Here is a 21,363-nt window from a genome sequence, read left to right on the forward strand (position 1 = left end):
TTTTATATACCCAACTTTTCTTTTAATGGAAAAAAAGCAGTAAATAAATTTTAAAAAGTTGGAAATTTGGAAAACTTGAAAAGAGGATACATCTGCCTTTGGGACATTATTGTGTAAAGATATAAACTCTATAAAGGCATTTGAAGCTCTGTTTAAAGGACTCTGCAATTGTAAGTGATAATATTGGTATTCATGAAATCTCAGCATGAATTTTTTGTCTGTCTGATCCAATAATTTTTCACAATGAGAACAGTATATAACCAAATTTTACTATTGTTCAGTCCCTTTAATTTGTGAGACATTTTATTTAATATTTGAGTGCTAATTGCTACGTACAATTTGTTTCCCATTTTTTCATCTAAAATGAACATTTTAAAATGAAGAAAGACATTGAATTTTTATATGTCCCACAAATAACAATTGAGAGCAAGCCTTTTTAAGCATTCTATAAGAGATAAATTGATGTCTACTTGTGTTGCCACATGATTATATTCTCTGTTCTTAGAAGGTCAAGGAGAATGGTGACTTTAAGATTAACCAGTGCTATCCATGAAGGGACTTTGTCCTAAATCAACAAAAATGACAAACAATAGGAATCAAATCAAACATGTCTGGATCCAGATTCAATCGAGGAAATGGTGATTCCCCTTGTGCATGTAATGTGGAATTGCTGAGTGATAAGTGGTAAGAGCAGAATCAGACATTACACAGTAACTCTGGCAACCTGAAGGAATGGGTTCTTAATTATGAGAAGGTGAAATCCCTTGGTATTGGATATACCTTACGAAAAGATGGGTGTCCTGGTTAGCTTCAATTGTAATTTTGACACAGCACAGTATTATCACCAGAAAACATTAACTAAAAAATTCCCTGAACATGATTGGCTTATAGTCATGTCTGTGGGGTACTATCTTGATGGAGGAAAGCCCCATTCCACTGTGGGCAGAACTATTCATAGTCAGGCAATTCTGGTATTTTTATGGAAGCTAACTTAGCTCAAGCCAGAAAGAAAGTCAAACAAACAGGCAGCAAGCAGCCTCCCTGGTTCTGGTACCCTGAGTTCCTGCCCTGACCTCCCTCAATAAAGGATTTTTACACTGGAATTTTAAGCCAAATAAACTCTCCTTCCCAAGTTGCCTTGGTCCCAGGGTTGTATTACAGCAAGGAAATGAAATCAGAACTTTGATTAATTTAGTTATATTCCACTGTCTTTTGTTCTAAAGTGATAAACCATATAATAAAAGTAATGCATTGTTTTTGTATCTTCAAATTTTATAATTACCAAATGAAAATTGCTAAGTTTCGGATCTTGTTTTCATGACCTTCAGTCAGGAGGAATCCTTTCCTACTTTCCCTGGGTACTTGGAGTCACAGTAACTAGTGGACTCACATTCATCATATAACTGCATGTAAAAACCACAGCTAAACATTATATGGAGCCTTTATAATCATATGTCTTTCTGTAGTTAAAAATTCCAAAGACAACATAATCTAGATTTTTTTTGTGTGGCATCTATCTTTATATGGCTTATTTTTATATTACTTTTATTGTTTAAAGACTTTATTTTTCAGAATTATCTGTTTTTATGTAACTGTATATATATATATATATATATATATATATAGTCTCTATATTTTTTTAAGTTACATATATTTTTACATACATTGTAAACTGTTTAGAGGTTTATACCATCTGAATCTGTCTTATTGAGAATCTATTGTTTTAAACTGCAGTGGTTAGTACTGAATGACTCTGCCCACCTCAGCTTTCCAACATGGCGGTGATACATTTACTGCTAGCTCTGGGTCTGGAAGCCATGTGTACCATCAACTTTCAGAAGCAGTGGGTCTATGCTTCTAAAAGCAGTGTGTAGCCCAGAAACCTTTTTTTATTTTTTTTTTGTCTATACTAGCATAGGCTAAATCCATCACGCAGTATAATGTGTGGCTTGTACATGCCTCATTCTTGCCATGTTGTAGGTCAAGCCTGCATGCCACAAACGCACCATAGAGTAGCTCAAGCACACAGGCTGTCTCTAACTTGAGAGAGACAACTAGGAAGCTGTTTTGGGCTCTGTTTTAGAATCTTTTTGCTGTTGTTTGTTTTGTTTTATTTTGCTTTTTAAGCTTTCTCAGATTTCAGGTGGAAACATTTATCCCATTTTGGGTGCCATTTGTAACTGGAGTTTTTTGGTTCCACCGGCTTGTGGCTGATCAGACCCAAATAAACACACAGAGACTTATATTACTTATAAACTGTATGTCCATGGCAGGCTTCTTGTTATCTAGCTTTTATATATTAAATTAATCCATTGCTACACATCTATACCTTGTCACGTGGCTTGTGGCTTACCAGTTTCTTTATATCTTGCTTTTCCTGGCAGCAGTGGCGGTGGCTGGCACCATCTCCTTACACAGCCTTTTATTTTTCAGAATTTTCCTCTCTGTTTATCCCACCTATATTATATTTTCTGCCTAGCTACTGGCCAATCAATGTTTTATTTATCAATCAATCAGAACAACACATTTATAGTATACAGAAAGACACCCCCAATAGGGTGGAGCACAACACAAGAACAGAGCCAACAGAAGCAAATAAGCAGAACCCACAGGGGCTCACAGTAACTGACAAGACCAACATAAAGCCCCTGTATGGGTCTGAGCTAGGTCCTCTGCATATACCTTAGGGTTGTATAGCTTGATATTCTTGTGGGACTTCCAACAATGGGAGTGGGGAATGTCTCTGACTTTTTTGTCTATACTTGGGACCCTATTCCTCCTAATGGGTTGCCATATCCAACCACAATATGACTTATTGTATCTTGTTAGGTAACATTGGGTGAGTATTCATTGGAGGCCTGATAATTTTTGTTGGTTTTTTGTTTGTTTATATTTTGTCTTGTTTTATTTGAAGGAAAACAGAAGAGAAGTTGATCTGGTGGTGGGGAGGTGGGGGTGGGACTAATAAGTGTGGAGGGAGGGAAAACTGCAGTCAGGATGTAATGTATGAGAAGAATAAATGTGAAAAAAAAACACACCATTTCAGGGTTTTCATTAAAGCTTGGGTTAATTTTTTTCATCAAAGTACACTCATATCTTGTATGAGCATTTTCATGTCTTGTAATGCAAATTTCTTATTACTAAAATCTATCAACTTCTATTTTCTTTTATCATGGACCCCATATTCATGTTTTATTCACTCATTTACTTATTTATTTTGTGAATGTGTGTGATATATTCATGTGTTTTTAGGTGTGTGCACTGAAAGGTAAGAGGTCAACATTACTGTGCTTTCCTTTATAGATTTCCACATTATTCTTTGAGTTAGTGTATTTTCCTAACTCTGAAGCCCAACAATTCAGCTACTTATTTACTTTATTGATTCCTATATCTCCCCAGGGAACTTGAATTTTCATATCTTTACCTCCCAACACTAGGATTTTAGGCATGCTCAACCATTCCTGGCTTTTTACTTGCATGTTAGGAATGAGAACTTGGATTCTCAAACTTTGATACAAGAACTCTAGCAACTGAATCATTTCTCAGTCACAAATTTTGTTTCATTTGTGTATTTATGGAAAATAATTGGTGTTATTATTTCTACAGTTTTTACATTTACTGAGGTATGAAGATGAAGAAGAAAAGAAAATCATGGCATTTAAACCAAGAGACAGAGATGAAAGAATAGTTAATGGAGATTATGATGGTGTGAGGATGATACATGACCCATGGGAAAACAATAATTTAGAAGAAAAAAACCAAAAAATTTTGAGAAAAACAGTGCTGTGATATGATTTGTACTTTAAGACTATTTTCTGAACCATTTTATTCTTTTAATTAGGATAAGTCTATAATATTTTACCAAAGTCTAAGAACTAAGCCCCAAATACACACACACACACACATACACACACACACACACACACACACACACACACACACACACACACAGAGAAAGAGAGAGAGAGAGAGAGAGAGAGAGAGAGTTATTCAACACTAAATAAATTCAAAATTTTTGTATTTATAAATATATGTGTTATATGTCTGTGTGTGTGTTTATGTGTGTGTGTGTGTGTGTGTGTGTAAAACAATAATAATTAGAGAACAAAAGGACATGAATTTGAGAAAGGGTGAGAAACACAGAAGGAGTTAAAAGGAGCAGAAAAGCAATGAAATGATGTAAACTCATATGCATAAATGAACCCCCAAAAGACCCAAACAAATTATACCAGAAAAAAATGAACAATGACATGATAAAATATATTGAAATTTATTAATCTTGTGAAAACAAATTTCAAATCTTGTTTCCTCTAGATTCTCTTCTCTGTTATGGTAGTTTAATATGCAGTTGGTCCCCTTAAGTTCACAGAGAGTTGCACTATTAGGAGGTGTGGCATTACTGAAGTAGGTGCAGCTTTGTTGGAAGAAGCCTGCCACTGTGGGGGTGAGCTTTGAGGCCTCCTATCCTCAAAATAATGCCCAGTGTCTCAATTTACTTCCTGTTGCCTGCAGGACCAAGATTCTTCAGTCTCAGCTCCTTCATCAACACCATGTCTGCCTGCATGCTGCCATATCCTGTCATGATAATAATGGACTAAACCTCTGAAACTGTCAGCCACTCTAAATAAATGTTTCCCTTTACAGGAGGTACCATGGTCTTGATATCTCTTCAGAACAATAGAAACCATAACTAAGACATCTGTAAATAACAGGATATATGTGCTCAGTATATCTTAGGTAATAATCAATATTTGCCTTTCGTTTATGCTATAACATGGGATTTTCCAAGGGAATTAGGTCACAGAGCTCATACAAGAGGGGTAGTAACTTCAGTCCTTGGAAATTCTAGTGTCTAGTCATTTTAGAATTTCAAGACATAACTCAATACTTCCTCCCTGCATGAATAAACCCAATTTTAAAATGTGTTCAAATAATCCAGTAATACTTAGACTTCAGGCTTTACCTATGCTCCTATACATTTCTAGCTTCTGAGGTCTCACAATGGCATAAGACCCATTTTCTCTTGGAACATTTAAATCTGTTGCTTCTCCTTACTTCAAATATACATTTTTTTTAGTAAGACAATTTAACTACTTTGAATGTTTTCAAATTCACTGAATTTTTGAAAGTATAAAATTAAGCTGGTTTTAATTTTCACATGTTAATGCTAATTAATCAATTCAGAGTGAAAGCATGAACTCAGAAAGTTACATTGTTAATGCATCCTATAGAAAATGATGCCATTTTTTCAAAATAATGACTAAGGAATAAAATAATTTTCTTAGTAATTAGTGACTTCTTGAATTTTTAGATATATTTTGTAAGTGTAATTATTGATTCTTGTGTGTGTGTGTCTGTACCTATATGAATAGTGTGTATAGGTGTGTACAAATGAGAGGTAGGGTAGATGGTGCATGTACCTGTCCACATGCATGCTGAGACAGAGGAAGGCACTGACTCTATCCATTTATTGTTCTCTACCTTATTTCCTTAAGACAGGGTTCCAATGAACCTTGACCTCATTTGAGAACCTTTGGTAAGAACCTTTGGGCTCTACAATACCTCCCTTCACCAGTATTTTGTTAAAAGTGTGCTACCATGCCTGATTTTTGACGTGGGTGCTAAGAATCAGTAACAATATATTAATTTGCACAACAAATGCTATTACCCACTGGTTTGTCCCCCCAGCATTGCAAGTATAATATTTTAGTAATCATCAGAAACCACTGTCAATCTCTTCCACATTCTCCTGATGGCATTCTTTATTTCCTTATTCCTGAAAGTGTAAACCATAGGGTTCAGAAGTGGTGTCATGATGGTGGCAAATACAAGCGCATTTTTTTCAGAAGAGAAAGCAGTTGTTGGTCGTGCATATATTAATATGCATGACACAAAGAACAAAAGCACAACAGTAATGTGGGATCCACAGGTGGAGAGAGCTTTAAGTCGTCCCTCAGAGCTGTGGGCTCTCAGAGAGTACAATATGACACCATAGGAGACAAGCAAAATAGAGAAGATAATGATGGAGATAGACCCACTGTTAGCAAACACCAAGATAACAAATACGTGTGTGTCAGTGCAGGCAAGCTTCAGTAATGGGAACAAGTCACACATGTAATGATCCATGACATTAGGTCCACAGAAGGGCAACTGCAAAGTGAAGGTAATTTGTATGATAGAATGCAAGAATCCTCCAGCCCAGGATACTGTCAACAAAATGCCACAGAGCCTCCGGGTCATAATGGATGAGTAATGTAAGGGCTTGCAAATGGCCACATAGCGGTCATAGGCCATGGCTGACAGGACAATCACCTCTATCCCAGTGAAGAAGAGGATAGCAAATAGTTGTATCATGCAACATTCAAAGGAAATGGTCTTCCTCTCGTAGAAGAAGTCTACAATCATCTTGGGTGTGACAGTAGAAGAAGTACACGCATCCAGTAAGGACAAGAATATCAAGAAGAAGTACATGGGGGAAGCAAGCAGTGTAGGACTATAGATGATGGTCACCACAATCATCATGTTGCCCCAAATAGTTGCAAGGTAGATCAACAAAAACACAACAAACAATATTTTCTCAACTTTTGAGTTCTGTGAAAGCCCAAGAAGTATGAACTCAGTGACAAAGCTCTGGTTTTGCATTATTCTCAGGAAGATGCTGAAGTAAAATCTGTTCACTTAAATCTGAAATTATGAGAAAAGAATACCTCATTCAAGTTTTTAACATGTACAAGTTGCTGCTTCCTTGATTGTTTTGCTATTTAAAAAAAGAATATTATAATTTTTTAAATGTATAGTTGCATAACATAGAGCATTGAAGTTGAGGTAAATTATTGAATACCTTATATAACCACATTAAAATATCGGAGATAAAAACATCTCCTTGGGTGAGATGAGAGCAACAGCCTATCTTTGAAGGGTCAGCTTTCATGAGCCCTTATGAGATTCTTGAAGTGAAGCATTGAAATGCATTATGAACTACTCTAGATATAAATGAAGACCAGAATTTAAGTCATCATTGGCTGATCAGAGCACTCACTGCCTCATCTACCAACAGAAGAAGCAAGATGTATTTTAGGGCACACCTCAAAATCAGCTTAAATGTGTGTAAAAGTGTGAATTTATTGAAACTTCCAATAACTTAATCCATTCTTTTTAAAAAGGAAAATTCTTTGGGAAAGTATGAAGCAATCCTTCTTGTGCATTTGTTGAAAGGTTGGAAATTTCACTAAATTCATCATTTTACAACCTAACAAGAACTTTACAAAACTTAACCTGTTGTCATAACAGCTAAGTGAAATACTACAAAAAAGAGCAATTGCTCCAGACTTAAAGATCTAGTCCTACTCAGCAATATGTTACAGTGGTTTGTGCACCTTAATTTTGCAAAAGTTATCATCAAAGCTTTTATGACACATGATGTCTCCACAGAATCAACAGAGTGAAGAGTGAGATTTTTCTCCTTTGTAAGAACTTCAGGAAAGGGATGTTCTTTCTAATCTCTTTCACTCTGTAAGGGTTAAAGCATAGTCTTCCTTTGTCCTTTTGCAAATGGGACATCTTGACAAAGGCAACAGAGTCAATGATGCAGAATCAGAAGGCCAAGAACCAATCACCTATAAATGAAATTTTGTGACAACACAGAGCTAAAAAACAGAATCTCACCCTCAAATGTAATTTATAGTCTTCCAACTTAATGATTTGCCAAGATACATGCTTTGATATTCATAAGTATTTAGTATCAAACATGTTATAACATCTTACCTGCTCATTTCAAGGTATTAAATGGTCAAATTTGAAAAATATCTGAATGTTACTCATTGTAGCATTACTTTACAATGCTAGGTGTAACTAATTTACAGGAAAACTCAACTTTGTCACCCACAGAATGTAATTCTAAACCCAAAAGTTGTCTATCTTTCCTGTAATATATTCTTATGTGTGAATATATACATGCATATACACATTCCTGTATATGCTTTTGTATGCATGCATGTCACCACACTAAGCTAAACCCATAGTTTCTATCAACACATCCTACAAACTATGCATCAAAAAATGAGATTTGAATAGAGAATGTTGAATATTTAAAGTGTCTGCATACATATTTTGATGAAAATTGAATCATGAAAAAAATGTCACATTAAAATCACATTTTAGAGGCTGGAGAGATGAATGGTTATGTATGGTTATTGTTCTTCCAGGGGACTTGAATTCAGTTCCCAGAAGCTAAGTCAAGCCTTATAACCCTCTGTAACTCTTAATCACAGACTCATTTAATTCCTCTTGCTGGTGTGGACTCCTACAGAAAAGTGGCATATATCAAACAGACCAACTCGAATATCCATATATAAAAATAAAATAAAATCATGGTTTAAAGATTAGACCAATTATTATAAAATTGGTCCACTCAAATAATAATTTGCAAAATAAATCACAAAAAAATTAGAAGCACACAGAAGTTTATATTATTTTTCTTAGAATTCCCATCTTTAAGTTAAATTCTAAAATAAAGTTAAATGAAAGAAATTTACATTAGAATATAATACAGTTTCAAAAATATTGAAAACCGAAAAATATCCAAATCATGACAAGGTACCTATGTATATAAGACTGTTACAAACTAAAATAACACTATAATACTATAGACAATGCACTTAATAAATCACTAGTAATATGAAAACCTCAAGTTTTTTAAGAGTAAAGTAAGTGACAAAATTGAGAAAAATTAAGTATCTAATCATGAATATTTAGATATGAATATAAGATATTAAAGAAGGAAACATAAAAATATACTTTATTTATAGTATAAATACTGTTTTTATGAACCAAATATTTAAGTTAAACATCAAAATTAAAATCTACATAATCTATTTTCCTTTAAATTTCTGTGAAGGTTTCTGAGGTTTACAAAACTTTCACTAGCAAAAATTAAATCAATAGGTTAACCACACCCATCTGACTAATATTTTTTCTTTTTAAAATTATTTTATTTTTGAGATTATATTATAATTATATCATTTCCCCCTTGCTTTCTTCCCTCCATAGTATCCCATATGCCAATCTTTTGTTGTTTCATGTATATATGTGTATGCATATAAAATATAGTCCTAAATACAAACTTCTCAGTTCATGTAATGTTACTTGTGTTTTTAAAATAGTATAAACTTTTCACAAACATTAATACCATAAATTCAACCATTTAACACTTTCATTTGCTCTTTCACTTCCAATTCCATATCTCACACAGGAACCAACCCATTTTCTATATATTTCTTCCCATGCATTCCATTGTTTTCTTTTCTCTAACAACCATGCACTGTAAGTATCTCATCTTCATTTCTTTTCTTGCTCAGAGTCCCTCATTGCATAACTATGGTCAATGAGCCATGTTCTGGAGTAGTGAACTTGAGAAGTGTGACTCCCTGTGTCCTGCTTTCTACGTTGCCCATGATTACCTGCCCATTCATTTTAGCAACAGAGATTTTGATAGCATTAATCTATCTGAAGATAATGGAAAGTCTTTGATAACAGTGTAGTGTAAAAAACATTCAGAAGAATAAGAGGAATTAGAAAAATTATCATTCTATGTAGATGCTTTTAAGAAGCTTTCCAATGAAAAACTTAATATTGTGATCACAAAGAATAATCATGAATTTAAAAGTTACTTGAAATTATCCTTTATGGTAAAATTCTACAAGTCTAACATATTATTACCTAAGAATATTATCTAGCAGTAGAAAGTTTATTAGTGTGTAGCTAAGCAAACTCCTTTCTGCCACTCTCTGGGAAACATATTCTCCTAAGATTACTAACCATTTTCTATTACTGCTTTCCAAAACACCTCAGCTTTGCTTGTCTTACTGTTCCTGGTTACAGGAAACTACGTTACTGTTCCCTCTGACTCCATGCTGAGTGATTTCTGAAATGGCTCTTTTTCTGCCTGGGTGATTCTGTTCATTTTAAGAGAGACCAAGTCACAATCATGAGCACTGATAGGTTCAGATCTTCAACTAATTGAATTTTCTGAGAAGTTAGGAAGCACTCTCTCCTGCCTACAGAAAGTTAAGGGGACATTCTTAAACCAGCAGACTTAATGTTGAGTTAAGGCACTTTTCCTGATTCTGTGTCCTTCTCAGTACTTACCTGTGTCCAGGTATGGAAACAGTACATTTTACATTCTCTATCAATAGCTATGTAGTACAGACAACACTCCAATGACTCCTGTGCCATCATTCTTTACAAAACTTCAAACATACTATTTTCTAATCAATGATATCAATGATATCAGAACAGTAAGAACACTTGTCTTACTTACTGAAAATGTTTTTACCAAAAAAAAAAAAAAAAAAAAAAAAAACCTGCTGGTGGACAGATAATTGAAGAACAGCACTTTGACATTTCTCTGTTACTTGCTTTCAACTTCAAGATGACAAGCTGAAAATGTATTTTATCTCATTGGACTTAAAGAAGCAGATATTCAAGGGAAGGGAAGGAAGGAAAGAATTAGAAGGAAAGAAGAAAGGAAGGAAAGAAAAAGTTCTCACTCTGACAACTGAGTTTTGGACACCTGAGCAATTATTAGTTAATAAGCACTGGCCTCTGAGTTCTGAATATATCATTTTAATCACTGATGTATTGATTACCCATAATCATAATATCAATACTAATGATGAGGAGCCTATACACCAGAGTGTATGAAACGCCGTACACATAGCTATGCACTGAATGTTCCCTGTTTGCTTTAAACATAGTATCCTGACACACAACATCCACGCTTAAAATACTCCATCATAATTTAAAGTCAACTGTGAAAATTCTGTAATGTACCTTAAATAGATCACTATGCATCAAATCTGTAAAAAGTCTGCCGTCGGGTATCACCTATTCTTTATGGAGAAGTCCGTTCAGTGGTGAACAAAATTCTTTTGTATTCAATTCCTTCCCACTCCTGAAAAAGAAAGCATTGATTCTGGAAGTTGATGCAAAGCATGTGAACATTGCTTCTCAGGTCCTACCATCAGCATAGTTTCATGATGCCAGAAAAACAAAGAAGCCAATGCTTCCTTCTATGTCATCAAGAATTTATGGAGGTTTCCCTGAGATATCACCAGCCTGGGAGACTGATTTTTATCCCCCTGAGTTTTTAAGATTTCTTTCTGCATGAGTTTATGATACAACTTTTGTGCTTGAACACTTGCTTGAGTGTTTAATTAATACTTTTATTAATTGGGTTAGAAAGAGCTTAATTTTTCCAAAAGGAGTTTCTTTTAAACTTTTCCTAAATGTTAAATTCTGCCACTAGAGAGGTTTTTGTGTTTTGTTCATCATATTCAATATTTTTTAAGTAAGAATTTTATATGTACATGGATGTTATTTTTCTTTTGAATAATCATGTTCCTGTTTGATAATTATTTCATGTAACACTGTATTTAGAGGGAGAACAGTGCTGTAAAATGAATGTTATAAAATAATTCTTCCATGAATTTAAGCAAAATGCATGGGTACCCACCAAACATAATAGCTTATGGGTTCTTTCATAAAGAATCCTTACACTAATCCCTACGAGAAACGTGTATTGTTTTAGAAATAAAGTAGCAAAGATTATTCCTCAAAAAAACCCACATTTTTTGAAATATTATGTTTAAATATGTATGTTAATTTTAATGTTATTCACTTAAAAATTCTTGAGGTTGTGTGTCTATAGCATTTGTGGCTTGAGGGGTAGTTGTCTGTTTCATTCCATATGCCAAGGTAAATTTGGATTCACAGTAATATTTTACTCTTAGTTTCCAAAATGCTGTAGTTATAGGCTTGAACCAAATCTATGGCTTATATCCTAAGTTAAAAACCAAAAGTAGAGTTGTTAGAGGTAGAGGACATCATGTATCTTCATAATATGTAATAGGATCTTGAAGATCACTTTAACATAGGGATACAGCCTTGACATTCATGTTTGAGAGAAAAGTTAAAAGTTGTCTCATAGATTATTTCAGAAGTGGAACAAGACAAATTGTCTGTCAAATTGTACAACTCTTAAGAATTAATTCCTACCCTGATTACCTGTTTACATAACTTTAAAAAGTAGAAATTAAGTAACTCATGAAAAGATTGTGAATAATAATACTCAAACAGCACCAATGTTTAAACAGTGTATAAACTTTAGAGGAAATTATTGTTTTCCTTTAACTTAAATGCTACATCTGTGTCCCAACACAGAATAATCACCTGACATAAACTACATTCCACAGTAGGTGACATGAGATCTGCAATGGTCAGCATTCAGATACTAACAATTTCTGTTTCCCACTCAATTTAAACTACTTGGAACTTGCTAACAAAACTAATAAAAACTTACTAACTTTTTCTACTTTGCTTAATTCTTTATTATCTGTTTCTGTATGAAAAACAGTATAAAAAGTACAAAAAATATTTTTAGATTTCATTAGAGATGATAATAGAAGAAATATGTATTTACTTACTTATAGCATTTATCCATATTATAGAAATCCTGTAAGTTTTTCAGTTCAAAAAATAAAACTAAAAAAAGAGATAAGGGACTGGAGAAATGGCTCAGCACTTAAGAGCACTGTGGTTCTCAGAGAGAAACTGTGTTTAATCACAGCACTCGCATGGTGGCTCAAAACCACCTCTATTCTAGTTCCAGGGGATTCAATGTCTTCTTCTGACCTGGATGGGCACCAGGCACACACATGATGCACATACACACATGCAGGCAAAACATTCATACATATGGAATTTTAAAAATTCTGAACAGCCGGGCAGTGGTGGCACACACCTTTAATCACAGCACTTGGTAGGCAGAGGCAGGTGGATCTTTGTGAGTTTGAGGCCAGCCTGGTCTACAGAGCGAGATCCATGAAAGGTGCAAAGCTACACAGAGAAACCCTGTCTCGAAAAGCAAAAAAATAAAAAATAAAAATAAATAAAAAATAAAATAAAAAAATAAAAATTCTGAAGAATAAATAATAAATATTTATCAAGAGAGAGAGAGAGAGAGAGGAAGGAAGGAAGGAAGGAAGGAGGAAGGAAGGAAGGAAGGAAGGAAAGAAGGAAGGAAGGAAGAAAGGAAGGAAGAAGGAAAGAAAAAGAAAAAGAAAGAAAGAAAGAAAGAAAGAAAGAAAGAAAGAAAGAAAGAAAGAAAGAAAGAAAGAAATATGGAGCTAAAAGCAAGAAAATATAAATAACTGGGCTTGAAATGTCTGTCAACTCTGTGGAAGTTATTTTATATCCCAAAATTTCCACTAATTTATAGTCATGTCTTCCTGTATTAAATTTATAAAAAACCAAGGAACAGTTTTGTTCTAAAGATGAACAGTTGAATTTTTGACAACTCTTTCTGAAAATTATATTGCAAAATTACATAGGTCAAAATGTGGAAGCAGGAGCAGGACAATATAGAAAAATACTCAGAGGAAACATGATTCAGTAAATATACTTACTTGGATATTTTTTCATAAAATATATTCATTCTGATCATGATTCCCATACTTATCACCTCCCTGGCCCTCATTTCTCCATACCCATCCAGCTCCACAATGACAATACTAAGTATTCAATTCATAGTTGTAGCTAGAGTTTTCCTGGTCCTGCCTGGCCAACAGTCAGGACAAATCTCTCTCACCCACCAGCCACACAGCCACTCAGACCCAACCAAGTAAACACACAGAGACTTATATTTCTTATAAACTGTATGGTCATGGCAGGCTTCTTGCTAAATGTTCTTATATCTTAAATCAACCCATTTCTATTAATCTATAAGTTGCCACATGGCTTGTGTCTTACTGGTATCTTAACATGTTGGTACTCATCACGTCGGCTTGCAGCATCTCTCTGCCTCGGCCTTCCACTTCTCAGAATTCTCTTCTCTGCTTGTCCTGCCTATACTTCCTGCCTGGCTACTGCCCAATCAGCATTTTATTTATACAGAGTGATATCCACAGCACATAGTGAACATCAGAAATCCAAACAGTTTTTTTAATTTTTAATGAAAATTGATTTATTTTTTCATATAATATTTCCTGATTATTCTTTTTTCTTCCCTCTACTCCTTTCAGTCCCCCCCCCACAACTCCACTTCACTCCCCCTTTGTCTTTCATTAGTAAAGGCTTCTAAGAGATAACAACCAAACATGACAAAATATAATATAATAAGAGAAAACAAAAACCATCACAATGAAGTCGGACAAGACAAGTCAATTGAAGCAAAAGAGTACAAGAGAAGGCACAAGAGTCAGAGACACAATTGTTCACATTTAGGAGCCCCATAGGAACACTAATTTGGAAGGCATAATATATATTCAGAAGATGGATAAAGATGGATGCAGGAACTGTGCATGCTGCTTCAACCTTGGTGAGTTAATATGATCTTTGTTCATGGTGATTTAGAGGGTGTTGTTTTCTTGATACATCTACCTCCTCTGACTATTATACTCATTCTGCTTCATCTTCCACAGAGTCCCCAGAGTTCTGAGAGGAAGGATTTGATGGAGACATCATGTTTGGGCATGAGTGTTCCCAGGTCTCTCACTCTCTGTAATATCTGGTTGTGGGTCTCTGTATTTGTTCCCATCTGCTACAGGACAAGACAAACCAATGATGATGGCTGAACAGGGCACTGATCTCTAAGTAGAATAGAATGTCATTGTGAGTCCCTTTATCACTCTTTTTGTAGACTGGTATAATTTGTTTCGACCCTAAGTTCTTGGGCTATCTAGTCTCAAGTTTTGGTCACTCAAATAATGTTGGGTATGTGTTGTATCCCATGGACTGGGCCTTAAGTCAAATCAGTTACTGGTTGGTTTTTCCCACAAGCTCAGTGCCACTGTTGTCCCAGTGTATCTTGCAGACAGGACACCATTGTAGATCAAAGGGTTAGTGGCTAGCTTGGTGTTTATGTTTCTCTTTTAGTAGTGTGCAGAGTACTTACCCATACCAAAGGCTCTAGAACTTAAGAATGAAGAACTTAAGAGAAGAAGCTTGTCTTCTCTGTGTCCATTGAGTTGTGTAGATGTTGTCTTCAGCAATGGGTCTTTCCGTCAGTTTGCAGCGAGCAACCTATTGTCTTGGCAATAGCTTGGGTTGTCTATGAATTCCCATGGGACCCCTTTGTCCAACTACTCAATTATATATAACCTAATATCAGTACTGGAAGTATTATTTTGTGACAAGAGATGTCCAGCTGGGACTCTGTCTCCTGCATTATTTGGCAATTTTATTTAGACCACCTTCATATATGTATATACTTTAGGAAGCTTCTATTCTATTATGTTTCAAGATTACCCTATAAATACCTCTTAATTTGACCTGTATTGTCCTGTATTCCCTCATTTTCCCACTTATCCTCCCTTTCCAGTTCCCTCAATCCATCCATAATTATGTATTCTATTCTCCTTTCCAAGTGAGATCTATATCTGTTCCCTCAGGTTCTTTACTCTGTACCTACCCTCTGTGGTTCTACAGACTATATCTTGGTTATCATTAACTCAACAGCTAATGTCCAAATATAGGTAAATACATATACTGTGTTTGTTTTCCTGGATCTGGGATAGCTTACTCAGTATGATTTTGTTTTAGTTCCATCCATTTGCCAGCAAAAATCATGATGTGATTTTTTTCAATTGCTGAGTAATATTCTATTGGGTATATGCACCACATTTTCTTTATTTATTAATTCGTTGATGAGCATCTTTTGTCAAAAATTTCTGACTGTTATCCAGGCAGTGGTGGCACACACCTTTAATCCTAGAACTTTGGAGGCAGACACAAGCAGATCTCTGAGTTCATGGCCAGCCTGGTCTATAGAGCAAGTTCCAGGAGAGCCAAGCTATGCAAATAAATCCCATTTCCACACCCCCACCCCCCACCAAAATCTTTTTGAATAGAGTAACAATAAACATGTCTGAGCAAGTACCTTTGCAGAAGAAAGAAGCATCATTGGGTGTATGCCAAAGGGTGACATAGCTGGATCTTGAGTTTTACTTATGTCCATCATCCTGTGAAAACATAACACTAATTTCCATAGTGTCTGTACAAGTTTGCATTTCCATCAGCAGTGAGTGTGTGTTATTCAACATTCTTGCCAGCATAAACTATCATTTGGTTTATTGATGTCATATAAGATGAAATCTCAAAATAAATTTGATTTGCATTTCCCTGATGACTAAAACTGTTGTTTTAAGTGTTTCACATCTCTCTGAGTTTCCTCTATTGAGAATTCTCTGTTTAGGTTTGTACCCAATTTTGGATTATTTGTTTTCCTTATATTTACTATACTGCTCCTGACTTGGCTCCAGAGAGCAGCACCTAGCCCTACTCCTCCCTTTGTTTAACCACACCTTTGTTTCTCTTACCTTTTGTTTCTCTTATCACCCTATGTGAATCTTGTTTGAGAGTCAAGGATCGGAGAGTCCCCCAAGGATCAAAGGCCTAAAAACTTGGTCCAGGAAACCCGGAAAACTGAGGTACTTGATAATTCAAGTAAATTGCACCTGGCATTTGGTCTCTGGGAGCTCCTTTTTGGTTGCTTTGAAGGTACGGAAATTAACTATCTAAACTGTAAAAAAAAAATGTAAATAAATATTGTAGTTATGGTTTTTCTCTTTGTAGTTAGAGTTTTCCTGCCTGGCCCACAGTCAGGACAAATCTCTCTTACCCACCAGTCCCATAGCCCCTCAGACCCAACCAAGTAAACACGCAGAGACTTATATTACTTATAAACTGTATGGCTGTGGCAGGCTTCTTGTTGTCTAGTTCTTCTATCTTAAATTAACCCATTTCTATTAATCTATAAGTTGCCACGTGGCTCATGGCTTACCAGTACCTTACATCTTGCTTGTCATGGTGGCAGCTGGCAGATCTCTCTCTCTGCCTTCCTGTTAACCTCAATTCTCCTCTCTGTTAGTCCCGCCTATACTTCCTGCCTGGCTACTGGCCAATTAGTATTTTATTTATTAACCAATCAGAGCAACACATTTGCCATACAGAACATTACACAGCAAAATATGGCCTAGATGAAGGGAAAAGGGCTTCAGTCCTTCAAGGCTGGACCCCCCTGCAGCCATGATAGGCTAAATTCATTCTTAAGATGCTTCTTTTACATATGTGGGTACCCTTGTGTTTGGGGCATAAATGTTCAGAATTGAAACTTCATCTTGGTGGATCTTTCCTGTGATGAGTATGTAATGCCCTTCTTGATCTCTTTTGATTGATTTTAATTTGAAGTCTATTTTGCTGGATATCAGGATGTCTACACCTGCTTGTTTCTTAAGATCGTTTGATTGGAAAGTCTTTTCCCAGCCTTTTATTCTTAGGTAGTATCTATATTTGAATTTGAGGTGTATTTCTTGTATGCAGCAGAAAGATGGGTCCTGCTTTCGTATCTGTAAGCCTGTGTCTTTTTATAGGTGAATTAAGTCCATTGATATTGAGGGATATTAATGACCAGTGATTGTTCATTCCTGTTATTTTTTGGTGGTAGTGTGTATGTACTTCTTCTTTGGGGTTTACTGCTGTGGCTTTACCTATTGCCTGTGTTTTCAAGGGTGTATCTGACTTCCTTAGGTTGGAATTAAGGGAACCGGATGCAGAGATCCATGGCCAGGCCCCGGGTGGAGCTCTGGGAGTCCAATTGGCGAGAAAGAGGAGGGTTTATATGAGTGAGAATTGTTGAGACCAAGGTTGGATAAAGCACAGGGACAAATAGCCAAACAAATGGAAACACATGAACTATGAACCAATGACTGAGGGGCCCCCAACTGGATCAGGCCCTCTGAATAGGTGAGACAGTTGATTGGCTTGATCTGTTTGGGAGGCATCCAGGCAGTGGGACTGGGTCCTGTGCTCATTGCATGAGTTGGCTGTTTGAAACCTGTGGCTTATGCAGGGACACTTAGCTCAGCCTGGGAGGAGGGGACTGGACCTGCCTGGACTGAGTCTACCAGGTTAATCTCAATCCTCAGGGGAGTCTTTGCCCTGGAGGAGATGGGAATGGGGGGTGGGCTGGGGGGGAAGGTTGGGGGGGGGAGGATGGGGGAGAACAAGGGAATCCATGGCTGATATGTAGAATTAAATTATATTGTAAAATGAAATAAAATAAAAAGATGCTTCTGTGTCTTCATTGCATGGACCTGCATGAACCCACAAACTTGTGTAGGGACCACACAGCTACACTGGTTTTATGTGTAAACTTGACACAAGAGTCATCAGAGTTATCAGGAGAGGAAGGAGCCTCAGCTGATGAAATGCCTCCATGAGATCCAGTTTTAAGACACTTTCTCTAATACTGAAAATCGGGGAGGGTCCAGCGCATGGTGAGTAGTGATATCCCTGGGCTGTTGGTCCTAGATTCTATAAGAAAACAGGCTAAGTAAGCCTGAGGAAGCAAGCCAGTAAGTAGCACCCCTCCATGGCCTCTGCACCAACTCCTGCCCTGTTTGAGTTCCTGCCCTGACTTCCTTCAGCAATGCTTAGGTGTAAGATGAATAAATCCTTCTTCCCCAACCTACTTTTCGGTCATGATGTTTCTTCACATCAATTGAAACCCTAAGATATCTACTGTCTTGTGTTCTTTTTTTTTTTCTTTTTTTTTTTTTTTTTTTTTGTCAGAGCTGAGGACCGAACTCAGGGCCTTGTGCTTGCTAGGCAAGCGCTCTACCACTGAGCTAAATCCCCAACCCCTGTGTTCTTTTTTTATTATTTTATTTTTATTTTTATTTTTTATTTTATTTATTTTTGTGTGTGTGTATGTCTTGGATTCTTTAAATATTTTGGGTATTACCCCATTATTGGAGGTCTAATTGGTAAAAATCTTTTTCTGTGCTGGAGGCTGCAGGTTTGTCCAATTGACAATATCCTATGCCATGCAGAAGCTTCTCAATTTCATGAGGTCCCATTTACTAACTGTTGATCTTAGTGCCTGTGCTAACATTGTTCTGGTCAGAAAGTCTTTACCTGTGCCAATGAGCTCAAGGGCATTTCCACACTTTCTCTTCTGTCAGGTTTAGTATATATGGTTTTATGTTGTGGTCTTTGATCCATTTGTACTTGAGTTTTGTACAGGGTAATGAGTATGGATCTGTTTTCCTTCTTCTACATGCAGCCATCAAGTCTGACCAGGAACATTTGCTGAAGAAGCTATCATTTTCCCAGTCTGTGTTTCTGCTCTCTTATCAACAATCAAGTATTTATAGGTATGCCATTTTATGTCTGTGTCTTCAATTTGATTCCACTAACTTCCAATATAAATATCTTCTCTGTAGAACAATGTGCTCTCTTTCTAAATAGTGATTAATGCATAAAGTGCTTTTATAAATAGATTTTGGCTCTTTTTTTGACAATAAGTTTTCTAAGTGTAATATTCTTTATTTGTGTGAATGTGTTTGTGTTTGCAAATGCATAAGTCAGCAAAACCCAGAGAAAGGCATTGACCTTGTCCATCTGTTCACCTGGATCTTATTTTCTTGAGACAAGGTGTCTAGATGAACCTTGAGCTTGCTGTATTCCTGACAGATTAGCTAACCTGTGAGTCCCTGGGTACTTTTCTGTACATCAGCAGCCCTGAGTTAAACATATGCTACTATGCCTGTCTTTGACCCGGATTCTGGCTCTCCAAACTCAATGCCTCATATTTATGCAGCATGTGCTCTTACCCAGTGAGACATCTCCCCAGCTCTGTAAGTGTAGAATTTTAATGCTTACCAGAAACCATTAACAATGTCCTCCTCATTTTCCTGATAGCATTATTGATTTCCTTATTCCTGAAGAGGTAAACCATAAGACTGAGGAATAATTTCAGGACAATAGCATATATAACCACGTTTTCTCAAAGGAAAATGGGGATATATGTAGTCTGTGAATTAATATGGAAGGAACAAAGAACAAAACTACAATAGGGGTGTGGAAAACACAAGTAGAGATAACATTTCATTGCCCTTCAGAACCATAGGCTCTCAGAGAGAACAAGATGACATTATAATAGGCAAACAGTAAAAAGACTAAACTTCAGATAAACCAACTGTTGACACTGACCAAAATGACAAACATGTGTATGGCAGTGCAAATTAGCTTCAGTACTGAAAACTAATCACACATGCAATGATTACTGGCATCAGGTCCCAAGAAGGGCAGTTGAAAATTAACCTCTGCGATAGAATACAAGAAGCCCCCTGCCCAAGTCACTCCTACCAGGATCTTTTGGTTCCTGACTAGGGCTTTAAAATGACCACATAACAATAATATGTCATGGCTGTTGGGATAATCACCTCTAACACAGTAAAGGAGGGTGCATCAAATAATTATGTTGTGAAATACTCACAGGAGATGATTTTCCTCTCACAGAAGAAGTCTACAAGCATCTAGAGTGAGATAACAGAAGAGATGTGTTCATCCAGGAGGGACAAGAAGTGCATGGGACATCCCAGAAGTACAAGACTATACATAATTGTGTGTGTGTGTGTGTGTGTGTGTGTGTGTGTGTGTGTGTATGTGGTTGCTAATAATTGCATTGTAGACACATAAAGTACCAAAAATTATGTTTTCTCAACTTCTGAGTTCTGTGAAGATCCCATAGTGGGAACTCGGTGACAAAGCTCTGTTTTTGTGTGATTCTCAAGAGAACTAAAAAAGGAAAGTTTATTTTAAAGAATCTTCTTCCTTTGTCCAGGTGTGAATGAGGCATCTCAATAAAGGCACCAGTAAATGAGGAATAATCAGAACACGAAGGACCAAATCCTACATGTGAAAACTATGCAGATGAAGAACAGAAAAAAATAAGAAACAGGAAAGAATTTAATGAATTTCTCTTTTGATAATCTGAAAGAATAAAACATTGAGAAATATATGTTTGAATATAATTTAGTCTTGAGACATAAGTATTCATCAATCATTTTTAAAATTCAACCTTGTTTGAGAAAACAGTGTTCTACAACAAGCATGGTTTGAAATTTATATGAATTTACTATAATACATGTTCACAAACAGCTTATGTGCTTACATCTTACTATTATAATAAAGAGATTTAAATTTAACTGCATTAAAAATGTCATTCATGGCATTGCCATTATATTTCTATGAGTAATCGATTTTATTGTAAAATCAATTGCCTTCCCACAGAAATCCTTTCAATAAATTCTCCCCATATTTATAGTGAAAACTTATCATCATCCCTAGCAATTCTTTCCATTTTATCTTACCCCAGATATAAAGGCAAAGATCAACAAAAGAACTGAAAACAAATGCTGAGAGAAGGGAGCAGATAAAAATCTAATTGTTGTCTTTCTTGGGGTCCTATTTTCTAGGTAGCCTCCCTGGAGTTGTGAGTAGCAGTCTAGTCATCTTTGTTTT

The 21,363-nt window shown here is 36.0% G+C and overlaps 1 protein-coding gene and 1 non-coding gene across 2 annotated transcripts; both read right to left on the bottom strand.

Annotated features, from left to right (window-relative positions):
* Nucleotides 1-5,706: 5,706 nt before the first annotated feature.
* LOC131908330 (olfactory receptor 4C15-like) lies at nt 5,707-6,672 on the bottom strand. Its single transcript, XM_059259383.1, has one exon. The coding sequence runs from the start codon at nt 6,640-6,642 to the stop codon at nt 5,707-5,709; it is 936 nt and encodes a 311-aa protein (XP_059115366.1). The 5' UTR covers nt 6,643-6,672.
* An 11,949-nt stretch (nt 6,673-18,621) lies between these two features.
* Trnaa-agc (transfer RNA alanine (anticodon AGC)) lies at nt 18,622-18,696 on the bottom strand. Its single transcript has one exon. It is a non-coding gene; the product is annotated as a tRNA-Ala (tRNA).
* Nucleotides 18,697-21,363: the final 2,667 nt, after the last annotated feature.

Source organism: Peromyscus eremicus, chromosome 4 (genome assembly GCF_949786415.1).
Source record: "Peromyscus eremicus chromosome 4, PerEre_H2_v1, whole genome shotgun sequence".
In the NCBI taxonomy this organism is placed as follows: domain Eukaryota; kingdom Metazoa; phylum Chordata; class Mammalia; order Rodentia; family Cricetidae; genus Peromyscus; species Peromyscus eremicus.